A 23,693-nucleotide genomic window follows, 5' to 3' on the forward strand; every position below is an offset into this window, starting at 1 on the left:
TATTTTTGTGCTTCAGTTGCTCAACATATATCCACTCTGCCTGCCTGCCAGATCTCCCAACCCATCCCAGAAGACAGACTCGAAGAAGGGAAGAAAAGGACAGGAAAGAACTATTTTGTTTGAGCCGTGTTCAGTTTCCAGGTGACTTCTGTCTGTTCGCCTCTCGCTTTTCATGTGCTGCAGCTGGCAGATGAGATGGATACATTATTTTACACAGGCAGAAAGAAAAACTGGCTCATTTCTCCCCCTTTCCCAGTCTCCTTCAAACATGGGCTGACTCCAAATGTAACTCTCAGCTCCAAACACCATCCCGGGCCAGTCCCAGCTGGGGAATGTCAGACAGTTCGCTGCAAAGCACTGCACCCTCTCAAAGCACTGCACTTCAAACAAAGCCTGTGACTTCTCCTATACACAGCATGTGATATGAAGGCAACATAGCCCAAACCTTTTACTAGCTTGATTACAATTTATTTTTCATTCTTTTGGTAAGAGCCCAAATGTGATTTAACCCTTACTGTTACTACTTGGATCCTCTCAGCTCTCCTGCCTTTGTTCCCCTGTTTATCACAAGGGAGTTTAAAAAAAAAAAAAAAAAAAAAAAAGTGATGTTACAAATTTGCCTCTCCCCTTTATCACTGACTGGAAAAGGGCTGGATTTTTCCCAACCACTTCACACTGGGTTGGCTTCAAATGTGGCAGATCAGATTTTAGTACCAGTTGCCGAAACCAGGCGTTTAAAGCACAAATAATTGGTGCTTGCACAACCAACACCTCCAGGTATCCTTTCCTCTCCCCACTCCTCAGGTATCACAGCCTGGAAACAGCTTTCCCTGCCTCACTTCAGCCAGTGTTACCTCAAGAGTATACAATGACAGGGCTTCAATGTGAGATTGTGCAATTAGAGCCTGGAGTGGGAGCCAAGTCTCTTGGTTTCTATTCCCAGCTCTGGCACCGACTCCTCTGCCTTGGACAAGTTCCTTAACCCCTCTCTACCTGTGGCTTTCCAATGTGCATGGAAAAAGACTACCCAGCTAGGATGATGCAGCCTTTGCTGAGGACTAAAAATCCAGAGTGAAAGCAGCTTAAGTGAGAAAGAAATCATAGGAACTAAGGAGCCCATCCAAGTCCATTTAGGTTTGTTTATGAATATGGGAGGACCTGGCTAAAACAACAGAACTTCCAAGTTTATACCCAACGTCATTCCCAGAGACACTTCATCTGCGGCAAACGCAGACCTGGAACACCTCTGTGCCAAGCCAAGGTAACTCAGAGTCAGCAGTGAACACTTTTACACTCTCTGTACACATGGCACTTGTTCAGGAACTTCTTCACCCTCGGGTCAGCACCAGCTGTAGCCGCAGAGGGAGAGGAGAGATGAGGCAGATCCACCCTCCAGCCCTCAGTTTAACCTGCCTGAATCCTGGTTCAACACCCCGAGGCAGCACAGCCTCTCAGCCCTCGCACTTTGCACCGCCCTTGGACAGACCCCTCGGGCTCACAGGAGATTTGGATTAGCCTCAGCCAGCTCTTTGCTGAACCAAGCCAGAGAGGACCCCATGAGGAAACAAACGCGCGCTCTCTGCTCCTCCGGGCTGAGGAAAACAAGCAGAACGTTCCAGCGAAGCCAAAGCGTGTTTGGGTTTGCTCTGAGTCGGGAGGGAGCTGAAGGGGGTGGCAGGAAAATAACAGGTGGCTCAAAGTCAAAGGCTTGCAGCATTTCCAGGAATCTCAGCCTGTATTTTAGAGGTAAAGTTACACTTTAATCCCGGTGCGTTTCCTCATTCGAAGCGTCTTTGTGAATATTTATTTGATAAACAGGCTGTGAAACATTTTCCACCAGACCTAATAGGGGAAGAATTCACTTTCCTCTTTGCAGCGAGCAAGAACACCACTCGGTTTAACTTAAACCTTAATTTCAAACTCCTCATGTGAAATGGATGCAAAGAGCAGCACAAACACGTTCCTTTGTTGTTTGAGCCACATTCAGTCCAGTCCCCCCAGCAGCTGCCCACTCCAAAGCTGACAGCGGCAAAATCAAAGCAAGCAGACCCTCAGACAGGAATGCACGAGGGGCTTTGCTTGGGGCTGATTTAAATACAATCAGCACAAAACCTCCTGGTTCAGACAAAGCTTGAATTAAGGCTGCTGTGAGTCTGCAGCGTAAATGTTGAGTGTGAAGCGAGGCTAAAGGCAGGGAGAAGTCACATGCCTGGCCTTCATGTAGTATCAGCTTACAGATCTGGCCAGGCTCACCAGAGAAAAAGGAAAGCTGTAATACAGCAAACCTATTAAACCAGCACCTGTTACAGGCATCAAAAATATAATCGAGCTTCTAAAGAGGGGCTCTGCACCTCAGGCAGGGCTCTATTAATATGCCAGCACATTTTCAAAATTAGCGTACAAGGAAGATCACAGGGCTAGAAAGAGAGAGACTTAAAAAGTTCAGGGTTTGGTTAGGATTTCCATCCTGACAAAGTATTGAAGAAACAAAATGCTGGAGCCAGAAAGAGTTATAGGGTTTGCTACTGAAGGACAGGCAAGGTTTGATGTCAGAGACTGGCCGTGCAAAGGGAGGGAGATCAAAGGCAGAGTAACCAGAGATGGATCACACATACACTGTGACTAACACATGCCTGGAACTACCTGCCCTCCTCCTCCTCAGCTCAGAGGAGATGGAGATCCAGTACTGTTCCTTCTAGAAATGCTGAAGATCAAAGACATGGGTTCCTAAGCTTCCACCTTATAAGATTTGCTATTTGATTTTAGCCTGTGACTTGCTACACAAACACAAAAAATAATTACCTTCTTGCATTCAATAACCAAACATCTCCTAAGTGATTTTTTATTAACATATGTGAAGAAGGTCATTGGGACCTGCACATCAGTTTTGTCTCAAACAATTTATCAGTGTACAACACTTCTTACTTGGTTTTAATATTTTACTCTCAAGTCTTACTTTCAAAGACTTATTTCAGAAAACCTTTTCTTCTCTACTGTAACTTGTGAAATGTCTGCCTTAGAGTTGAGTGAAGCCATCCCTGCAGCTGAAGATGAACTAAACATGGAGGTGACATGCTGGAAGTCTGTGTCACACCATCCTCTAGCTCTTCACATGAGACCTTCCCAGAAAAACTGAACTGCCTGATGTGCATGAGCCCCGACACTTCCCAAGTGCTCTGGAAAGCCCCACTAGTTGTTTGACACTTTGCCTTGTCATATCAGCCTTTCCAGAATAATCCATGAGGCACAAGGTTTTGTGCTGTCACAAGAATGTGTATTTTTATCCAACACAAAAACTGTATTTGCTTATGGGAACTGCCCCACTGTCCTTTCAGAGAAAGGCTGCATGGGTTTCTGTTTGGACAGGAAGCAGGGATGCATGGAAGCAGCCCCCACTTTTCTCAGATGCTCTGAATCACTCCTTCCATGAGGAATCCTGGCGGATTCCCAGGCTGTCACAGATACAGCTCTGTTTGTTCAGGTGCTGGCTGCACACACAAGAACAGAGCAGTGGCAGGCCAGGCAGCCACTGCATTTTAGGGTCAACCACACAAAACAAACCAACCCAAAAAACCGAAAAGCACCACCCTCAAAAAAGCCTGAAAAAAACCCAAAAAAACCCCAAACCAACCCAAAACCCACAAAATCCCAAATCACTAAAAAAAGTCACTTGTGTAATTTTTTATGGATATCTGAATTTTCCCTTAAAGGTTTATATGCTCTACCTAAGACCATAAGTCAGGATCTTCCCTCTCCCCAGCACTCCTTCAGAAAAAAGGCCTAAGATGCACCAAACAAATTCCATGACCATTTTACACTGTTTTTTCACCTAAAATCATATATAGGAATAATGCAGGAACAAGCTGATGGAGCTATTCCAACTATATCCAACTACAGCAGAAAATCTGAAGACAATCTCTTCATCTGCTGTACATCAGCTTCAAAACAGATATATTCCAGGGGGCTTTTATTTATCAGGTCATGTTCTCACCCTGTTTTGTGGTTTAGGACGGAGAAGCATGAAGCCAACGACCCCCAGCTACACACAGCTGGGACAAGACAGCGGGGTTAAAAAACAATCTGGGTTTTGAGGATTTTTTGAAGATGGAGGGGATGGAAAAAAATGCAACTTTTCACAGTGAAGCGACTGTGTCTCTGTTCCAGGTCATGAATGTTTGGAGGCAGAAATCAGTCTGGGAGATGAGATTTGCTAATTCACCCCTTTGAGCCTGGAAGCAGCTGCCACCTGCAGAGGGCTGTGCTATGAACTCTATTCCCACAAGCAAAACTCTTACTCACCCACTGCAGTCAAGAGCACTATTCATGTGAGCCCAGTGTGACCCAGGGGCTATGTTTGCACTGTCTATTAAAGGCTACTCTGTGGCCCCTCACGGGACCAAGCTCATCTGCCTCTCACATTGATGGACTGCAAGCACTGACCCTGCTGCATTCCCAGTGTCCCCAGAGCATCCCTGTGCCCAGGGTACCCAGCCCTGGGCAGATGTTATCCTGCTGCCAGGCACACTCTCACAGCCCTTTCATAAGGCAGCCACATGGATCAAGAATTTTCTTTAGAATCTTTCACAGCAGCTGGACACAAGCAAAGGCCTGGATCTCATGAACAATCATTAATAGGTTTTGTTGGGTTAAGTATGAACTGCGTGAAGGAAAGTCTTTCTTCTATTGTACCCCAAACCACCACATGCCCAGTGAGATACACATTCTCTTGGAATATTTCTGCACTAGCACTGTTTGTGTAAACTTTCTGACTTCTTGCCTGACCTCACACTGTGTACTAGATCCACTGAGGTAAGTCATGTCATTTTTCAAAGCTCTCTCCCTCACTTTGATCTGCACTTCCTTTCACTGGACTTTGACTTGTCACCATATGATTTTTGGATATTTTTTGCAACATACAACTTCCTAAGACTTCAGCATTTCATTTCATTAAGAGAACAAAATGTGTGGGACGGGCAGGATTAGAAGTTAGTCATCTTTAAAACAGAGGCTGTCTTATCTCTTCAGCAGATTACACAACCTGCTATGACATCAAAGCAAATTAAGATTCCTGAAGACAAGACAGTCTCTGTTACAAGACAGTCCCCCCATCAGCAACTGGGTGGTTTTAAGAGGACCAGCTCTCTTCTGGTTACACTGGATGTTTCATCAAGATTGTGCTCTGCAGCAGCTTTTAAAATGATGTATTCACAAAGGGCACAGATCCATTAAACAGGCAGTGCAAAGCATCTCTCATTGTCTGGCACAGCTTCTCTATAACAAATGTCCCTGAACTTTTATGAACTCAGTACCAGAGCACAACCTCATGGCCCTAGACCATCTCAGTGATTATCTGCAGAGCCCTGAGCACATCTCCCTCAATGGATTATGCACCTGCAAGGGTTGGGGCCAGGTATCTTCAGCAGGGGCTGCCCAACCTGTGATGCAGTTTGGCCAAAGGCACGAGGGAGGGACAGAATCTCTAAGCCACTGAACACCATCACTGCTGGTTTTGAAAGGAGCAGTTTGCAAGCACTCAGAGCTCTTCTAGCCTTTCACCCCTTCCTCCAGCTTTCTGCCCAAACCACTGCTCCTGTCACTTCTCACATTCCCTGACCTCCATCTGGAGCAAGCACTCCAAGGCTGCAAAGGATAGGAGAGGCTCTTCTGAGTGCTGAACTCTGCTAAGGAGGAGAATTGTCCTATGGGAATAGAAGGAAGAGAGTCATATAAGGCAAATGGCAGTTTTCATACAAGAATGCAGGAAACCACAGGGCTCTGCACCAGCTGTCTGAATGGGGTCGTGGCGTTCAGCAGAGCCTCTTTGAAGGAAGGGCTGTATCAGTATTTGAAAGGGGTCATTCAGTTGCTGGCAGATGACAGTCAGGTCAGTGTTTCTGTGCTCTACATCTCGTATCCTTGGTCTGCTACTCTCTTGCTCTGCCACTGGCTTTTCCTCTTGTGCTTCTCCCTCAAGGGCTTTCTCTTGCCGCTGATACATGCCAGCCAAAATCAATTTTCTATCACAAATTAAATGCGTAAGTAACTCCTTGAAGCCAGGAAAGAGGCCAGCTTCACCCCACCAGTTTGCTGCTCTGATGAGTTCCTGCTCTCCACAGCCCCACACTTGCAAAGTCCCCTTGTCAGGGCTGCTGCCAAGGCCCCCCACCTTATCACTGGCCTCAAAGATGGCTCAAGTTTGTGATAAGGAAGAACAGACACCTAAAAATCAAGATCCAAACTGAACTAGCACAGGCGCAGGGGCTGGAGCAGAGACAGCAGCTTCCATTCATTTCACTACATGCAAGTTTTGTGCTTCTGATCATCAAGGATGGCATTTTCATTTGAAAGTCGAGAAGGTCCAAAAGCACAGGGCATGGAGGCACATGTATCCTTAAATCCTGATACTGATTTTAGTTTCTCTTTGTGTAATACATGATCAAAGTAAATAAGATCCACCACAGCCTAGAGAGTGCATGTGTTTTGTGGGTGGTTTTGTTTTGCTTTTGTCTCTCCATGGGAGTGAGGAGGGGACAATAACACAAGCAGAGAAGCAATTCAAGTGTAAACCAAATGCAATGGCTCTGCCCATGATGCTGCAATTTTAATCCAAATTATAACTGCAAGCAGACTTCTTGATAACATACACTGTCTGTGTCTCTAAGCCACAGTGTGACACAGGGGCTTTTCCCACCATTGACAGGAACACAATGAAAATAGGTGAATTTAACTACACTGATGATAAGGGAGGCAAAGAAAGGGCAACACACTTGAATTCCTCTTCCAGACCATCAAACCCTCTGTCTCACGGAACTTGCAGCAGAAGCTGCTAAAAGACCTGCCTCTTGAAAAAGGCAGCATTTGAAGAAACACATTTTTGACTGGCCAGTCAAACTCCTGTTAACACTTGAGAGATGTAGATAGGCTGGCGTTCTGTCTGCTCCAACATGACACACACTTGGGCTCTGTTGAAAGGGCTTATCTGTCTTGTCAGCAAGGTCACAGGAACAGGGATTGCCTCTGGGCAGACTTCACTGAGCTCTGCTCACACTGCTCAGCCTGCAAGAAGGAATAGCTCCAATGTGGAAAAGCAGTTAGCAAAGAAAAGAGCGGCTCTTCACAAGACCAGGCACCCTGTTGCTAATAAAGCTCATCAAGTGGGAAGGGTGGCTTTTGGAAACCTTGGAATAAGGTGTCAAAACATCCAGGGAGGAGGAAATTTGGGATTTAGAGTAGAACTGCCTTTGTGCTAAGCCAGACTGGCTGTTAAAGCTTCCCTGGTAAAGATCCTGTAAAGTCAAATATAAGCATTCACCACCACTTAGCCAGTAAGTTCTTCAAGCTTCTTTGATAAGAGCATTTATTTCTTCAGTTCCTCCTATTTTGAAAAAGATGACTTTACTCTCAAGAAAACAACCTTCAGAGCAAAAATATCTTATTAAGATCACCAAAAGGTGCTCCTTTTCCAGGGCACCTGAGGGTTTATACAAAGTCCGATCCCTTGGTCTGACTGCTCGTGCTAATCACCACCCTGTTCAGGAACTGCTTGCACAGTGTGTGATCTGCAGTAGATGGACTGGACAGGAAATTATATTTAAAATTGATGATTTAAAATGATATTTAAAATCCATGAGCCATTTTATAGATTCTTTCTTTTGTCATCAGCTCTTAATTCTACCTCTCCCCAAATCACTTTTATCTGCTCAGATCTGGCCACTTACACAGCTGCCTTTTCACTCAGACAGCCCTGCACTCCTGTTTCATTTTCCAGCTACCTTTGCTATTTTCCCTGATGTGCAATTGAACATTAAATGGTTTGACAGGCAGAACATGTACTCACCCAAGCACTTATTCTCAATCAATATTCACGTGGAATTCCTGTTAACAAGCAGGAGTTATGCACACAAATGTAAGGGAGGGTGGCCTCTCAAGTGATCACTCCATCTGAAGGTGTGACAGATCACTTTCTCCTCTATCTTAACCAGCAATCACATTTTCCACACTGCACACCCCCAGCAGGGCTGCTTTTGCAAGATAATCACTTTTGACATGATCTCTATTGTTCACTTCTGCAATTAATTGGGGAATTTGACATGGGTTAAAAATAAGAGAAAATCCAGCACATAGCTGGCTTTATTCAGTTAGAAATGAGCTTTTGATGGACTTTTTTGTAATCTCTTACAACCTGCACATAGAAGGATCACATTCCAGTGAACATTTTCTTCACCCTACACTATTCCTAATGGTGCCAGTGTTGTATGCCACCCAACTTAAATCCCACAATTCTACCCCCACCTCTGTTCTTACTCCTCTCTGGGCATCTATTTCAGGCTCTGAGCAAGCACCAGGATACAACCAGGATAACTGAGAATTAACTGGTCCATCTCAGTAGGGAAGTGGGAACACATACTGAGAGCTTCCTGATATTGTGCAATTTTGTTTAAAAACTGAATTGGCCAAGCTTTCAGAGAGGAAAGTAGAGAGAGGATTATACCCTGAAATAATTCAACTTGCTTTTACTGTAGCTTCAACTTCACTTTTACTCACCTCTGAGCAAACTGAATTGCCATTGCCAGCAGTTTTTAGGCAGGAAACTCCAATATGCTAAAAAAACTTTCAACTCAGCAAGTTATTTACATTTGAAATCTGCTTGGTCTGTGAAGACTAACAAAGGAATTGCTTTTGTAGACGTGTGCTTTATTTGCCATACGCCATTAAATGAGACAGTCAATCTACCACAGATATTAATAGTAGCGAGTTTGGGCTATTCTAAGGCTCAAATATGAAGCTATTTTTCATACTGACCTTAACAAAAGATCATGGTTGCAAATGACCCTAACAACTGATCCAGGCTTGATCTGCATAGGGACAGAACTTGGAAACCACTTTGTGCATTGTACATAAAATATGCACCTGCCCTTGGAGATGTTTTACATCCAGGAGTTCCATCTGCCCTGAGGTAGATCCTCTTCAGCTGGGAGGAAGCAGATCCACCCAAAGGGGAATTTACTTTGAGGTGCAATTAATATGTGGATCATGCACAAAAAGATCCTCTTCCAGTGTTCCAGCTCCTGACCTTGTGCTCTATCCCACAGGACCACTGGTGTCCTCTCCTTCCTCCAGACACAAACTAACCCAGCATGGTCTGCAAAGCAGCACAGAGATGGCAAAGCAGAGCTGGCCTAGCTCAAAGCAATTCTCTACTCACAGAAGAAGCTGCACAAAATGCTTATCCTTGTTATTAAACACATAATAGAGCAGCCTCCAGGGCTAACTGGTATTTCATGAGCTGCCACCAACTTTCACTATCTTTATCCTCTGGCCAATTTTTACACTCTGCTGTATGTGCCCAGATTACTTTCTGATGCTCTTTTGTTGAGTCTGATAACTGTGTGCTTTACTGCTGTTGATTTTCTAAAAGAAATGATTACTCATTTCCCTGGAATAGCCTCAGATCCTTTGCCATTTCCATGTGCTCATGTTATATCTTAAAGCTCAAAGAGGACATGCAAATGATTAGAACAGTTCCAACAGCTCAAAAGAGAAGTCAAAACAGCATCTCTTCTGGTGCTTGGGAGCACATGATTAATGAGAGTTTCCTCCACTGGGAAAGGCTCCTACAGTCTTTGGCCTCAAAAACTTGCAGACTTCACACACCAGAGCCTTAATATGAACTCTGAGCAAAACAAACTTACGAGGTGAGTTTGAGAATATCTTATGCCTGTACATTGCTGCACACTGAACAGCCTGACTGTCAGCATTCTTTTAATTTTCCCTTTCCATATTAATGTATTTCACATTCAAACCCAGAAGCTCAGTAGTATAGCCTGCAGCATGGACCAAACTCAGAAAGCAACTCCCTCCATCCCCAAGAGGAATTGCCTAAGCAAACACAGGAGAACTGGCCCCTGCAGACATTACACCTCATAGGTGATGCAAGCAGGGGCTGGGGGTCAATCTGCTCCCACTTATGTATCTACACATGCCTACATCACTTCTTAGTTCCCAGAGAAAGTTTTCTTTGGGCCAGGGATCAGGAGGATGGGAAGGCAGCGTGGTTTTCTGAGCTGCCCAAGGCACGTCCTGCACACAGGCAGAGCCTGCTGACTCCGACCAGACCCTGCACACGGCTGCGTCTGAGTCATCTGGATTTTGTGCTTGTGAGCACAAAACCTCTTGCTGCGACCCAGATGGAATTAACAGAGTAGTCTCCTTATTTCTAATTGTTAGATCATCCCTTTTTAACTCCAGCAAAGATGACTTGCAGATTAAACCCCTTGGGGGTCAAGGCAGTTGTTCTGTTTGTACAGCAATTAGCACAGCAGGATCCCAGGCCACAAATGGCCTCCAAGGCTATGTCTGTACTGTTGTGTTAGCTCAAACCTCATTCTTCCTGCAAGCCAAACTTCCCCAGCTCTCAACACCGCCTACACAGAGGTTTTTACTCTGGCTTAGCCAGGAACACAAAGTGAGCTCACACCTCGTGTAGGGACCAGCTCAGGCTTGAGCTGTGCTCTACACAGCACAGATGGCAGCAGCTTTGGGCTCTTCCCCCTAACAGGGGTCACCCTGAGAGGCTGCCATGGACACAGCTGCAGTTCTGATGCTCAAACAGTCTGCACCATCTTAACTTGAAAAGCAAAGATGAAGAGAAGTCGCAGATCTCCACCCCACCATGCCAGCTCCGGGGAAATCTTGCAGAAAGGAAGGTGTGTTTGTGAGATCCCACTCAGCAGCAGAGCACAGACTGCTTGCATTGTTTCAGCTCACAAAGCAAGACACCTTTGTCTTGGGTGCAAGCAAAACAGCAGCTCAAAGAATCTGATGGACCACATGGGTTTTCAGAAAGTCTCTGCAAACCCCATCTGACAACACAAGTGAAGCAGTGCAAACAGCACTAAAATAACAGCTGCTTTCCCAAGCCTTCACAGTGAAAGAATGAGGCAACAGCTCAATACTGTGGTCCTGATTCTGTCACATTATGGAACTCCAAGAACAGTAAACTTTAACCTAGTACAAAGGTCTAATTAGAGTCAAAGAAAATCCAAGTTAGACAAGAAACAAGGGTCACAATCTTAAGTGTGGCTAATTTAACCAGAATTATGATGAAATCCCCAGCACTTAAGAGGAAAAGCCCTTCAAGAAACCACGCAAGTCAAACAGAAGAGGCTGGCTGAAGTCTTTGACCTGTCTTACCTGACATCCAGCTGGAATAGCACAGAGTACCCTCTTTTCCATGAGGATCATGCTGCCCCAACCAGCATCTGAGCTCATCAGCCCTCTCTCAAGCAGCCCTAGCATGTTCCCTGCCACTCCCAGTTTTCAATTCTCCATTTATTTGGTTTTCAAATTTCACAAGATATATTTTGCCTTGGGCACAGTAGATCACTTACCCTTCTCCTATTAGCTCTCTGTTTAATTACAGTTTAATGTGAATTGATCTCTACATTAATGAGTCTGTAAAGAAGATTGATTTTCTTCAAGAGACTTTTCTGCTCAGTTTGGCAGCAGAGTAGTCCTATTGATTTCACTTTCCCCAGTAAATACACTGCAGTGTCACTGCATCTTCTTGTGATTCAGCTAATCCTATTTCACACCCTTTTGCTCTAAAAATCCCTATTCTGAGTTCCTTGTTGTCTGTGCTGGTGCAGAGCAAGATGATGCGGCCAAAGTATCTCAAACCTGTTGCTAACACAGAGCTGACTGCTGTGGGTCACTGTCCCTTTTGTTCCTAAATGGCTGGAGGCTTAAAAGACTTACAGTGAAAGAAATGAAAGTTATTTTTAAGTGTTTAATCTGTTAACTTCCTTAATTCCCAGCCAGCTAAGGATGTGGCAGCGTGTGGTCTGTTTATCAGGCTCACTCCTGAGGTCTGGTCAGCACTGAGCCCTGCAGCTGCCCAGCAGCCTGTGTCAGAGGATGCTGACTGAACCAGGCTTGGAGCCAGGGCAGAGGACCAGGATCCACCTCCAAGATCCTGTCCAGATGGCCCAAACCCCTCCAGGATGCAGTTACCCACAGGCAGGTAGATGCAGCAGCAGTGAAGACAGGCCCCAGAGCAAGAGCTGAGCTCGTGCCTGCTCAGGGGTTTGTAGGAAAACCACAATAACAGAGCAGTGCAGAGCTGATTGCAGCTCCTTTACTCTGGCAAGCCTCAGAGTTCTTCTGTGCAAGTTAGTGAGGAAGTTGGATATAAACAGACTAAGTTCTGCAAATAAATGGTTTCTTCCATTATCCCTTTCTCCCCCAGATCAGGTAACAGGGTCTTCTCAAGAACCTTCAGAGTTAACACACTGTAGCTGCACTGGGATGGGAAATCCTCAGCCAAGGGCATGTCAGTGAAAACATCCTGCCATCAACTCCCAAATGTCCAAGTCTAGGAACTGTAACTAAATTACAAATGCTGTGGGAATTTCAGGCAAGGTTCTCCTCTCAGCTATTCCAATGCATTTTCGGAATGAATCCAGATTCAGTCTCTCCCCTTCCCAGCTGAATTTCCTGGCTTTTGTTTGCACTAACAGATGTTTGCATTTAATGTCTGTCTTTATTTGGTAACCCATACATAGATTATTTTTTCCTTCTGTTCTATTAAAAGCCTTATCAAGTCCCTTATGTTTGCTCTTGCTGAAATGAACGACTTTGGCAATATTTTCTACGTGCAAGGCAAACAAACTGATTCTTCGAGGAATAACTAAACTGAACCAAACTTCATGGCAGAGTATCAGGACAAAGCATTTTTGATACATATGTTTTGTCTGCATCCATCTGCAGCCTGGGACATCCAAAGGCCTGCAGAGAGCTTTGAGAATTCTCTCTTCAACAGATTCTCACATGCTAACGTGGATACTTAACTGGCCTGTGGTCCTCATACAGCAAGTTTTGGGTGATGGAGATAGGTATGGAAAGGCCAAAATCAGGGAATGCAAAGCCAAGTTCATAAAAAAAAAAAAAAAAAAAAAAAAAAAAAAAAAAAAAAAAAAAAAAAAAAAAGGCCCCCAAAACAAAACAAACAAAAACTTTATAGGGAATTTGAGTTTGGCAGTATTCTTTCTACCAGCCCCAAAAGGAAAAAAAGTGGGTTCTCCTGTTTAGGAAGAGTAGGAGATGAAGTAACTCATTCAGAAGGGCTGTTTTGAGTGACAAATATACAACCCTTGCTTTTATAATACATTAACAGTCCTTTGGAAATACTTAACCACATGCAATATACAAAATCTACTTCAGAGGTTTGTGAGGTAAACACACTTCACACATTTCTAAACACTGGAAAAAAAAAAAGGAAATGTATTTATTTTTCTTTAGCATTAAGAATACACTGTAACACTATACACTTAAACATAAACCAGTTTCTCAGTACACAAGTCTTCGTTATAAGTCTTCACCCCGGGTTTGGTTTGGCAGCCTCCCCAATTATTACTTCACAGATTGGAAGGCCAGAAGAAACCAGTATGACAATATAATCTGGTTCCTTAGATCACACAAGGCTAAATAACTTTACCCACCAATTTGCCTATCAAGCCCATTTACCTAGGGTTGAACTAAAGGATCATCTTTTAGGAAGCCAACCAATTGATTAAAGACTCCCAAAGATGGAGAAAACTTCACTTCCTCAGCAAATCATCCCAATGTGAGTCAGCAACATTGATTGAAGGAGGTACTTTAAAACATCTTTCAGGTTATTTTTATCTCTGATAAAAATTAAAAGGAAATGCAAGGGGGAAAAGAAGTGACATTCTCTAATACAAGCTAAACAAAGAGATCCTTCTTGCAGAAGTATGACAGCAGCATTACAAATCCTGCTATCAGAGTTATTTATGTGTAGCAGCTGAGGAGAGCAATTCAAATTTCTGGAAAGTGATACTAAGCAGGTTTGCTCCGAATACCATCCTTTTATCATTTGGCTTTGTAGCTTCTCCTTCTGCACCACTCTGAAATTTCAGAGGAGCTGTAAATCTACTGCCTTCTACCAGTCATTATTCCTCCTTTCCAAACTGCTTATTTCATTTCAGGAATAAAAAACCCCAAAGCTCCAGCAATTTGGTTCTTTGCCAAAGGCTAAATTAATAGCAAAAATAACAACAGGGACTTGTGGAACTCAGAGCATTTATAGACTTCATGAGAAAGAGAAGCCGATCTGGGGGGCCTAAAATTGTATCCCTGGATGGCAAATTCTAGGCAAGCTTTCCATCCATAAATCAGATTTCTGGAGGTCTTTTTCGAATCCTGGTGCACAGCACAAATGTGGGAGCACCGTCAGCCAACAGATCAAGGCTACCTCAGAGTTAAGTCAGAGCCTTTTGACCAAGAGAGATCAATCAGCTGGTGGTGTGGTCACAGGCATTTTCCAGCACAAGAAGTACCAAATCCATGGAAAACACAGATACCTGCCTGCAGGTGTACTGCAGGGCCCTGCAGGCTGGAAGCCACCACTTGAACTGCTCCAGCACTTTGCTGGAGTCCCTATTAGCTATAAACACTTCACAGGAACCTGGGAGGTATCATGCATACCTCAGCAAAATTCCTTCTCAGTGCACATTACAAGCAGACACATGCAAAAATAATTTTAGAAATCCACGTTCTTTAGGTACTAAATAGTTTGATATTTTAATATTTTGTTCCCTTCAGATGCCCCATCAAGCCAAGATCCTTGGTGGCTGGTACACAAGGGCGCTCAGGTGTCTGATGTGGCCATCTGAACTACCAAAGTTAGGAACTTCAAACCTTCTGTAGATCATGCTTTACAATCACTGCTCTCTCAAAAGAAAGTGTTAAAATGAAGTTGAAAGAGACCATAAAAACAGGTCTGAAATGAGTTCCCTAAAAGATTAAGATGTGAATAGTCTCTGGCTTTATGAGGAAAGAAGAAATGATCAGAACAGGGCCAGGGGAAAAAAGAACAATGAAGAAAAGGTAAAATTTAATAGCACAAGTATGACCTAATGGTTGAGGCAGATGAGAAAAAAGGAGTTTTATTCAACCTGTGGAATTCACTGACGTAAGTTACCACTGACCATAAGCACAACACACAACCTCACACAAATCACACTGACTCCAGATGATGTTTCTTAATTAAGGTGCCAGAAAGCCAAAAAAACCCCAAAATCTAGAGTCAGCAAGAATAAGGAGTGTGACACAAACTGTGAGAGGCAGCTAAACCCACCCCAGAGAGAGCCCAGAGCCAAAGGAGGTGGCAGTGACTTACAGGTGCAGGGAGAGGACGCTGGAAGAAGCAGATCCCAGGGAGGGAATGGCAGTCAGCTCATTGTTGTCCAGTCGCCTGCAACAAACAGAAATCAAGGTTGAAGCCAAGCAGTGCCCAAGGAGCAGGGGAGGGCTGACACTGGGGCAGAAGCCTCCATTCTAAAGGGGTTTGTCTGGACCTCTGCTGCCCACACCTCACTCTTTTAATACATGAGAGCCACCATCACTGCTTCCACCTGTCTTTACAAGAACAAGGCTGATTTTCCCCCCTGCCACCCACCCCCCAAAGAGCCAGAGAGCAAAGCATTGTGCCACAGCCCTCCACTAGCCTGTGTTTTCAGAGTCATCACAGAGAGAGGAGACTTCTGCACCCTAAGGCCTCGTGTGCCACTGCCTGAGGACAGGAATTTAACCCTTTCCTCAAGCAGCAGCCCCTGCTCATCCCCCTCCACACCAGGTCAGGACCTGGGGGCACAATGAGTGGCATCCTCTCCACACCAGGACCAGCTCTGGGAATCCCACAGGGATTTCCTCACAAGGGCAGCAGTGCTGGGCACAGTAATGTCACCAGACACAGGGTGCCCTGCTTCAGGCAGCTGGGGAGCACAGAGAGCCCTCGGGGCACTGGAACCACAGGCCACCCCTCCTGCAACCACCAAAGGCGTCCTGCAAGGGGCTGATGCCTGAAGTGTTTTCCTGACTGAAAACAGATCCTGGCCGTGTGACTGCCTCTTCCCTGCTTTAAAGAGCCCTTGTTTGTACGGTGAATTAGTCAATTAATTACTGTAACAGTCGCTCGTCTGGCTGCTTGAAAATTACCTAATTTCTCAGCCTTCTTGCCCGCTCCCCCCTCGGGCTGCTCGCTGCAGTGATCACAGGCAAAGCCTGGCCAGGCTGCCCAGGACCCCAAACCGTCCTGATCCCATTGCTCCTGCTCCAGGCACAGCCTCACTGGGTCACTGCAGGCATTCCAAGTGCTCCCCTTCTGCAGGGAATCCTGGAAAGATCATGATTTGGGTGCAAAGAACAGCAGCCAGAGCTGCACAGCTGAGGTGTGCTAAGCCACAGGCACAAGTTGGGGTGATCCTAAATTAGATTGGGTTTGATTTTTTTCCCCCTTTTTCTTTCCTTTAACACTATTTTTGGCAGGTGGGAGAGGGCAGTGGCACATTCATCCCAGAACTTCCCTTCTGGCTCCTCTGAGAGGAGGCAAGATATTTGATTTCACGAGGAGTTCCAAGCACTGCTGGGATAAAAGCTTTCCTCTGCCTCTGACATTATACCCATGCCTTAAAATGTAAGGGAAAAAAGCCAGATGCATTGCAATTCAGCAAGGAGCTCCACTCTGCAACTAAAAGCTCACTGTTGCTCATATTACAACATGGTCTAGAGCTTCCAAAGGTACAGAGCAAGCTGGAAAGAGCTTTAAATTCTTATTTGAGCACATTTCCATTAACAACTGAGCATCTTCTTAAAAACAAGGAGCCTGGGTCAGCTCTGGTTAAGGAGTTCTGACACCAACCAGCATCAAACAACTGGTGAAACCCTCCTCTGACATAAGTGTGATATTCATATATCAGCCTCCTGTCATGTCAGGAATCAGTCAGAAGTGGTTCTCCCACCTCATTTTCTCTCTTGGCTCACAGGCACCATTTGCTGACACAGAGGAGACAGCCAAGCTCTGTATTTGTCTGGGATTTCCCACTCATCCTCTCTTTTTTGCCTATGTAAAGGAATTGAAAAAGGAAAGAAAAAAAAGAAAAAAAAAAAAAGGGGGGGGGGGGGGGGGGAAACCCTCAAAACAGAACAACCAGGCTCAACAACTTTAAACTTTCAGTCTCCTTCCCCAGCCCTCACCTCTGACGACACAAACTCTCTCTGGATGCTGAGGGAGAGGAGGAGGGGGGGCCACCCGTATAAAATATTTACAGTCCAGTTGCCAGGCTGGTGTCAAGCTGAAATGGAGCCTGCTCAAAAATAGCACAGCTCTCCAGAGCTTTCAGTGAAAGGCACTTTAGAAAATAAAAGGTGAGTTGTTTGGAGAGGAATTTTAGCGTGGTTACTACTTTCTTTGCTACCAATGAGCTTGGAAAGCCTGAGAGCCATGGAACCATCTGCTTGGTGGATTCCATGATCCATATGACCTGAGGAAACCCCAGAAAGGACCACAGGACCTTCCCCCCAGCAGGACCCTCCATCCATCCATCCTTCTCAAGGAAGGAGAATGGAGAGACACCAGGGGATGGTCATCAGATGAAGCCACCAAAGGGGATGAGAGAAAGATCAAGTGTCCTGAAGGAAAGTAATGTCCCAGTCCTGTCCCCACCCTGAGCCTCCATCACTAATTTCAGAGCAAGTGGGATCACAGGGTTTTGCATCACTTGGAGCCACTAAAGTCTATCCTACACAGACTTAAAACTTTTTTTAAAAGCTTCTCATAAAAGCCACCAAAACAAACCACACAAACAACTGCCTAAACTCAGGGAAAGGGAAAAGTGTCTGCTATGACTTTATCACAATCTCAGTAAAGCAAAGCAGAGCATTGAAGATAAGGTATGAAGTTTAAATCTCTTGGTCTGAAGATATTTTCTTTAAATCAAGTGAGAACAGAATGTTTTCAAAATACACCACACTAATTATCCACATGGAGAGACACACACAGAGTTTTAAGCCTCGTGTAATGCTCAGGAACCACAGACAGTGTGTTTGAAGCATCATGGGAGGTTTCAAGTCTTATCAATGCATCTATTATTTGGGGCAATCTCTTTCCCTGAGGGTGCCTTGGTTTGCCCAGCACAGTGTGCACAGAGAAACACTGACTTGCTCTCCAGACATGCCACAGCATGATGCTTATTTCATGAATGTTTGTAAAGTGCCTTAAAAAAATCCCTCAGAAAAGAAGATGCTCTGGCAATAGAGATGTGGTTCTCCTTGTGAAATGAAGTTTATTTCAGTGGTCTGTGGTTTAGCTGTTATTCAAAAGCAACCAAGATTAGTAGATAGGGCTTTTAATAGAGCTTCTCCCTCACACTTCCCAGAGCCTTCCTTCCAGGCTCTGCTCCAGACCTCTGCCTCCCCTCCAGTCTCCCATTTCTGACTGCTCTCTTTCCCTCCTACTCACTCATCTGCTCTCTCCCTGTTTCCTAATCCTGTCTTTCTGACACTGCAAGCAGCTCTTATCTACCCATTACTTTGTGGGCTGCATTACTTATCTCCCCCGAAACCCTGACACCTTTTTACAACATTTAACTGTTCACTGCAAGGCTTGTCCTGCTCTACCCACATGCAGCACTTGGCTGAAGGGAATTCCCTCCCTGGGGAATCAGAAGCCACACATTTCCCACCCCACACTCCCTGAAGTCACACGCCTTCAGGCACTTCCATGAATAAAAGCTCTTGCTAAGCCACAGTCATGTCAGGATAATTCTAAAGTCTCACAGGATCAGGGCTGCAATTCTCTTCTTTAAGCACAGAGCAATTTAAGGCTTTCCACAGTAAAAAAGAGAAGTTGAGAAAACAGATCCTACAGGCAGTGTTCCACTGACCCACATCACTTTCTCTCTAAAGACTCTGAAGAGCTGATTTCAGAGCACTGCAGTCACTTCTGATATACATTCCTCACTAAATCATGATTCCCAGCAAGTCCCTACTATTCATGTAAACAGAGGAGCCAGGGGCAATCAGGCCAGGAGAGATATACTACATTAATCCCCACAGTCCAATCCAGCAGGCATCAGTCAGGGAGAATTCCACTTTTTGCCCATTTAAGAATCTCAGGATCTGGCCCCTCCACGAGTCCCAGAGCCAACACTTAATGAAAACAGACAGAGGACAACAGAAAATGCTTGATAGAGCACAGTATTGTTTCTGAAAGGAAATGTTTTTTCAGTTTCCCATGAGGCATCAGTAGCTCTTCAAACAGAGCCCAAACCTCAAGTATGCCAGCGATTCACCAGGCAAACACGAGCTCATTACCTCAGCCCACCGCCTGCAATTTCTGTCACTCTCGTTTTTTAAACCCCAAAATCAGAACTCCAGGAGTCCCTGTGACGGGCTGACACTGCAGCCCCTCTCTGAGTGGGTCTGCTGAGCCTTCACAGAGATCAGGGGCTTGGAAAACCTGCAGATCCCTGAAACAGGTTTCTTTACCAGCAAGGAGGGTCTGGCACAGCCACTCAGACCTTCAACCAGCTCCTCTGTTCCCCACCAGAGCAGAAGAGAGCTCTATTGGTTTAGTCTCCTCTAGCAAGACTTCCAACAGAATTTGTTCTGGTTCCAAAAGGAGCACAAATATCTGAGAGAGGAGGAGACACAGCTAAGTGCTTTGTTATCCACTACACTACACCTTCGTTTCCTGGGAGATTTGGGCTAGGTTGGCATCAGGTATCACAATCCAGTTCTGCCTTGCTTCAGGGTTATGCTTTCAGCAAGGAGCTCTGTGTGTATGTTCAGGTGTGCTGAACTACTCCCTCCAAGCATTGCACAACACTGAGGGAGGCAAACTCCAATGATTTCCAATAACAGCTCTGCTGTGTTAATTGGGATGTTGTGTTCTGCTAATTGATTAGTGGAAAAAAACCTCCACACCAAGTCCAACCTGCTCATTCAACTTAGCTAAAGGAAGGTACTGTCTTAGGAAACGAGATATAATTTCCTCACAGCCCACAAGCAGCTCTGGCAAAATACAATTAAAACCTTTGAAGGAATACTTACACTTCCTGCAGGTTCGACAGCTCTGCAAAGGCAGAAGGATCAATCTCTGTCAACTTGTTGTAGCTCAGGTTTCTGTAAAAATAAAAGACAGTGGGATCAGAAAACTGCAGTCATTCTGCTCAGCAAAAGAGTCATCTTAATTATTCTGGATTGAACTGGGAAGGTTTGGGTTTTGGGTTTTTTAAAAAGAGAACTTAAACAAGAGAGCGGCACTTTTCTGTTGAATACACGAGTGAGTTTAGTTCCATGACAAAAATGTTATCTAGCTCTCCCCAAGCTTCCTCCTCTTTTGCATTAGATTAGTGTGGTTTTAATTTGTCTTCATATTACACAATTACATTTATTATTCTACTATTGGTTATTCACAACCACAAAACTAATCACAGATGAATAGGATATTTCCTGACAAATTAAAGTCTGAACTGAAGCAATCAACAAACCTTCCACTAAATATTTTATAGCTATATTCACACAGAGTATTTTTTATACCACTGTGTGTTACACACAAAATACACATATATAGATATGCACACTTATTATGTGTAAATGTAAAATATATTCTACATTTTCTAACAAGAGTATGTAATTAGTCTATCACTAAATGTTGGGTTTTTTTAATCAGTGAATACAGTTTTCAAGCCACACAGTAGTACACACTTTGGTCCTCAGCAATCCCAACCAACACTTTCCAATTGTCCAACAGCCAAAATCTAAACCTAAATCATATTCTAGCACTGATGGATGACAAATGGGTTGTGCTGTATTATCTGGAAGCAGCCTGATCTGCCTCCCAGGACATCCCTGACTGGAAACACATCCAGAGCCCCACAAGCTTCAGGAAGGGACACACTGCAAGGATTGCTAGGGACAGCAAACAGGCAAAATAATGCAAATTAAGTGCCAACTCCGGAAACCACTAACAAGAGCTTTGCCATGCTCTGCTGTGGCATCAGAGAGTGCAACAGCAGAGTCTTCCCTCCAAGATCTGCACTCTCAGCACACCACACAGGACAGGTCAAACCTGCAGCTAGGGACTAACCAGATCAATTAAGACCAAGTGACTAATGATGCAGAAAGTAACAAGTGCTTTAATTACCATTCTGTATGCAGTGCTGGCATGTTTCTGAGACTGTGTAATCTAAAGAGGGAGGAGGCAAATTGATGGGTGGTAGCAGAAAAGCAACCACAGTAAATTGTAAGGAAATTGTGAGGGGGACTTCTTTAATTTCACTTTGCTCCACACCCTGCTCTCGGATATTACCCTGGGTAAAATTCAACCCTCCTGCCTCCTCTGCAGGGAGGTTACACCCTCTTACTGCACCTCTGAACACAACCCAAAAGATTCGTGGCCTGATTTTAGATAAGCCCTCAAACATTGAGCTGCTTATTCAAACCACCAAGCCAGTCTGACTAGAAAACTGGCCAATCTTCCCTGGTTTGGGTTTGTCTTTGCTTTACTTATGTGCCCACAGAAAACAAGCAGGTCTGGAACTCCAAGAGGAAAACAGGACCTAAGTCACCGAGGCACCTACTGAACTTTTACCAATGTTCCATGACCCAAGAGCTGAGGCACACACAAAGGCTTCTGCCAGAAGAACACTGATGGAAAATACCTCTTGTAGTGCTCACACTTACACAGTGCACTCTGTGGCAATGCAGAGAGAAATCCAGGCTCACAGCAGCCTTATAGATACCAAGACTTGAAAGACTACAAAACTTACCAACTTTGTCTGATTAGCAGGAAGTGACAAACACCTCTTTAAAGCTAAAAAACAGATATTGATCACCTGCCCTCTTGTAATGCATTTATGGGAAGTCCTAGAAGCTTTTCCCCCATACCAGAGAATCATTTGATGGCTCTTACATCACATCATTCCCCACCATTTCAGCTCTGAAGGCAGCTCCTTGCATCTTGCCCAAATCTTGTTCAATTTTTTTGCCAATACCTGCTGTGGAAGAATGCTCTACAAATCAACAACACAGGCTGGCTCTTAACAGAGCCTAGAACTGAAGCTATACAGGAGTGTAAAACCTAACCAAGCATCTCAGTTTAAAATATGCCGTCCTGTAAGCCCCTACTGTCTTTTAAAACACTCAAGAGACCTTTAAATCAATACCAGCCTACAGCAGATATCCATTTCACTATGAACTCAAAGGCATTTATCTAAATAAAAGTCAAACTGCAGTTTAAACTCAGAGTGTGTTTGAAAGCCAAGTCCATATTCATAGCACAATTACGAATTAAAGTGCAATTTGCCCACAGATTACATTACTACTTTTTTTTTTTTTTTTAACCACACAGTAGGATCAGGTTGGAGCTTGTCCCTGCCTGCTCTACAGGCAAAAAGAGAAAATACAACAGGTAACGTCCTACAGGCTCAGCACAATAAAGCCAACACAGAAATACAAGTGACAAACCAAAAGGGGGAAATACAGCCAGACATGACAATACATGAATCCATCTGTTTTCATGTATTTCTATCTTGCCTTTTACTGCAGCCAAACTTTACATTTTTTATGATAATGTATTTCTCCTCAACGCATTCCTCTGCAATAGGCTAAGAGGCTATTTTATGAAGCAAGAAACAAGAACACATGCACCAAAACTGATCATCCCTACACTTGTCAAAGGGACCAGATCCCTGGCTGAGCCTGTGCTCAAGCACTGAGTGATGTCAACGTGAACCTCCAAAGTTCATGAGTGAAAAAACAAAGATCTTTATAAATTAAAGGATTTCAGGGCCACAGTTTAACATCACCCAAAGTGACTTTCTGATTGTTGCTGCTGCCATTCAGGACATTTGAACATCAAAGTTACTGCACAAATAGCTGGTTCTTCAGGTAGCACAGACAGATTTTGCTGCTCCAGCAACAGAAAGACCTTCCAACAGTTGCTACAGAAATGCAGGTAAACTCCATCCTCTTGCACACCAAAGTCTTCAGTTCACCCCACACTACTCACTCCAACCACTAAGTATCCTCACTGAACGTACAATACACTGCTCAAAATTCAGTGGGGAAATGAAAGTTAATAGTATAGTCAGTACAAAATAAACAGGAGACTTGAAATTACATAGACATGCCAAAATAAAGTTTACTGAGTTTCCGGCACTAGCTGCATTTTAACTTATATTAAAATATCCAAGAATTTCTAGCCTGAAGCCTTAGCAATCAAAGGATGTGTTTCCCAGAACTCTGATCCCCTCACTAGGCAGTATTTGGCATGCCAGTCACAGCGTTTAAGTGAGAGAAAGAATTAACGTGCTCCAATAGATAGATCATTGGGACTGGGAGTCAGGAAACCTCTGTCTGTTCCTGGGTCTCTTAATCTCCTGCTGTGTGACCGGGTCATGTCACATCACCTCTCCAGAGCTTTTGTTTCCACAGCCACCCTTTGTCTGTCTTGTCTATTTAGACTGTAAATAAAATTGAGGTAGGTATTGTCTTGCTTTGCCTGATGCTGATGAAATGAGGCCTCAATCTTGGTTGGGCTCCAGTAATGCAAATAAAGAAGGGAACTCAAAACTTGAGGTCATGGGTGCACACGATGCTCTCCCATCCCTGAGCGTGGGTCCCAAATGTCCAGCAGTGAATGAAGCATTGCAGAAGCTTTAATGTCCCCACCAGGTTGGCCTCTCTGAGCTGAGCAGACCAGCAGGGCAGGCTGACTGGAGATGCCAAGCCTGGGGGCACAGCTGTCCCTTCATTGAAAGCTGTCACATTTACTGGTCCTCTGTGACACGGAATGCATTCCCTCTCCAGAAGCCCCTTGGGGTGATGCC

General features: G+C 44.5%; 1 protein-coding gene across 1 annotated transcript in view; it reads right to left on the reverse strand.

Moving 5' to 3' along the window:
- Nucleotides 1–23,693, reverse strand: part of LRIG1 (leucine rich repeats and immunoglobulin like domains 1) — a gene marked incomplete at its 5' end in the record, with an annotated part of 89,554 nt that overhangs the window by 34,291 nt on the left and 31,570 nt on the right. The window contains 2 exons of the mRNA XM_083869751.1: nt 15,200–15,274; nt 19,912–19,983. Of these exons, the coding sequence (XP_083725877.1) occupies nt 15,200–15,274; nt 19,912–19,983 (147 nt within the window). The remainder of the gene's footprint in view (nt 1–15,199; nt 15,275–19,911; nt 19,984–23,693) is intronic.

The sequence above is a fragment of the Zosterops lateralis genome (assembly GCF_965231275.1).
Source record: "Zosterops lateralis genome assembly, chromosome: 11".
Taxonomy (NCBI): domain Eukaryota; kingdom Metazoa; phylum Chordata; class Aves; order Passeriformes; family Zosteropidae; genus Zosterops; species Zosterops lateralis.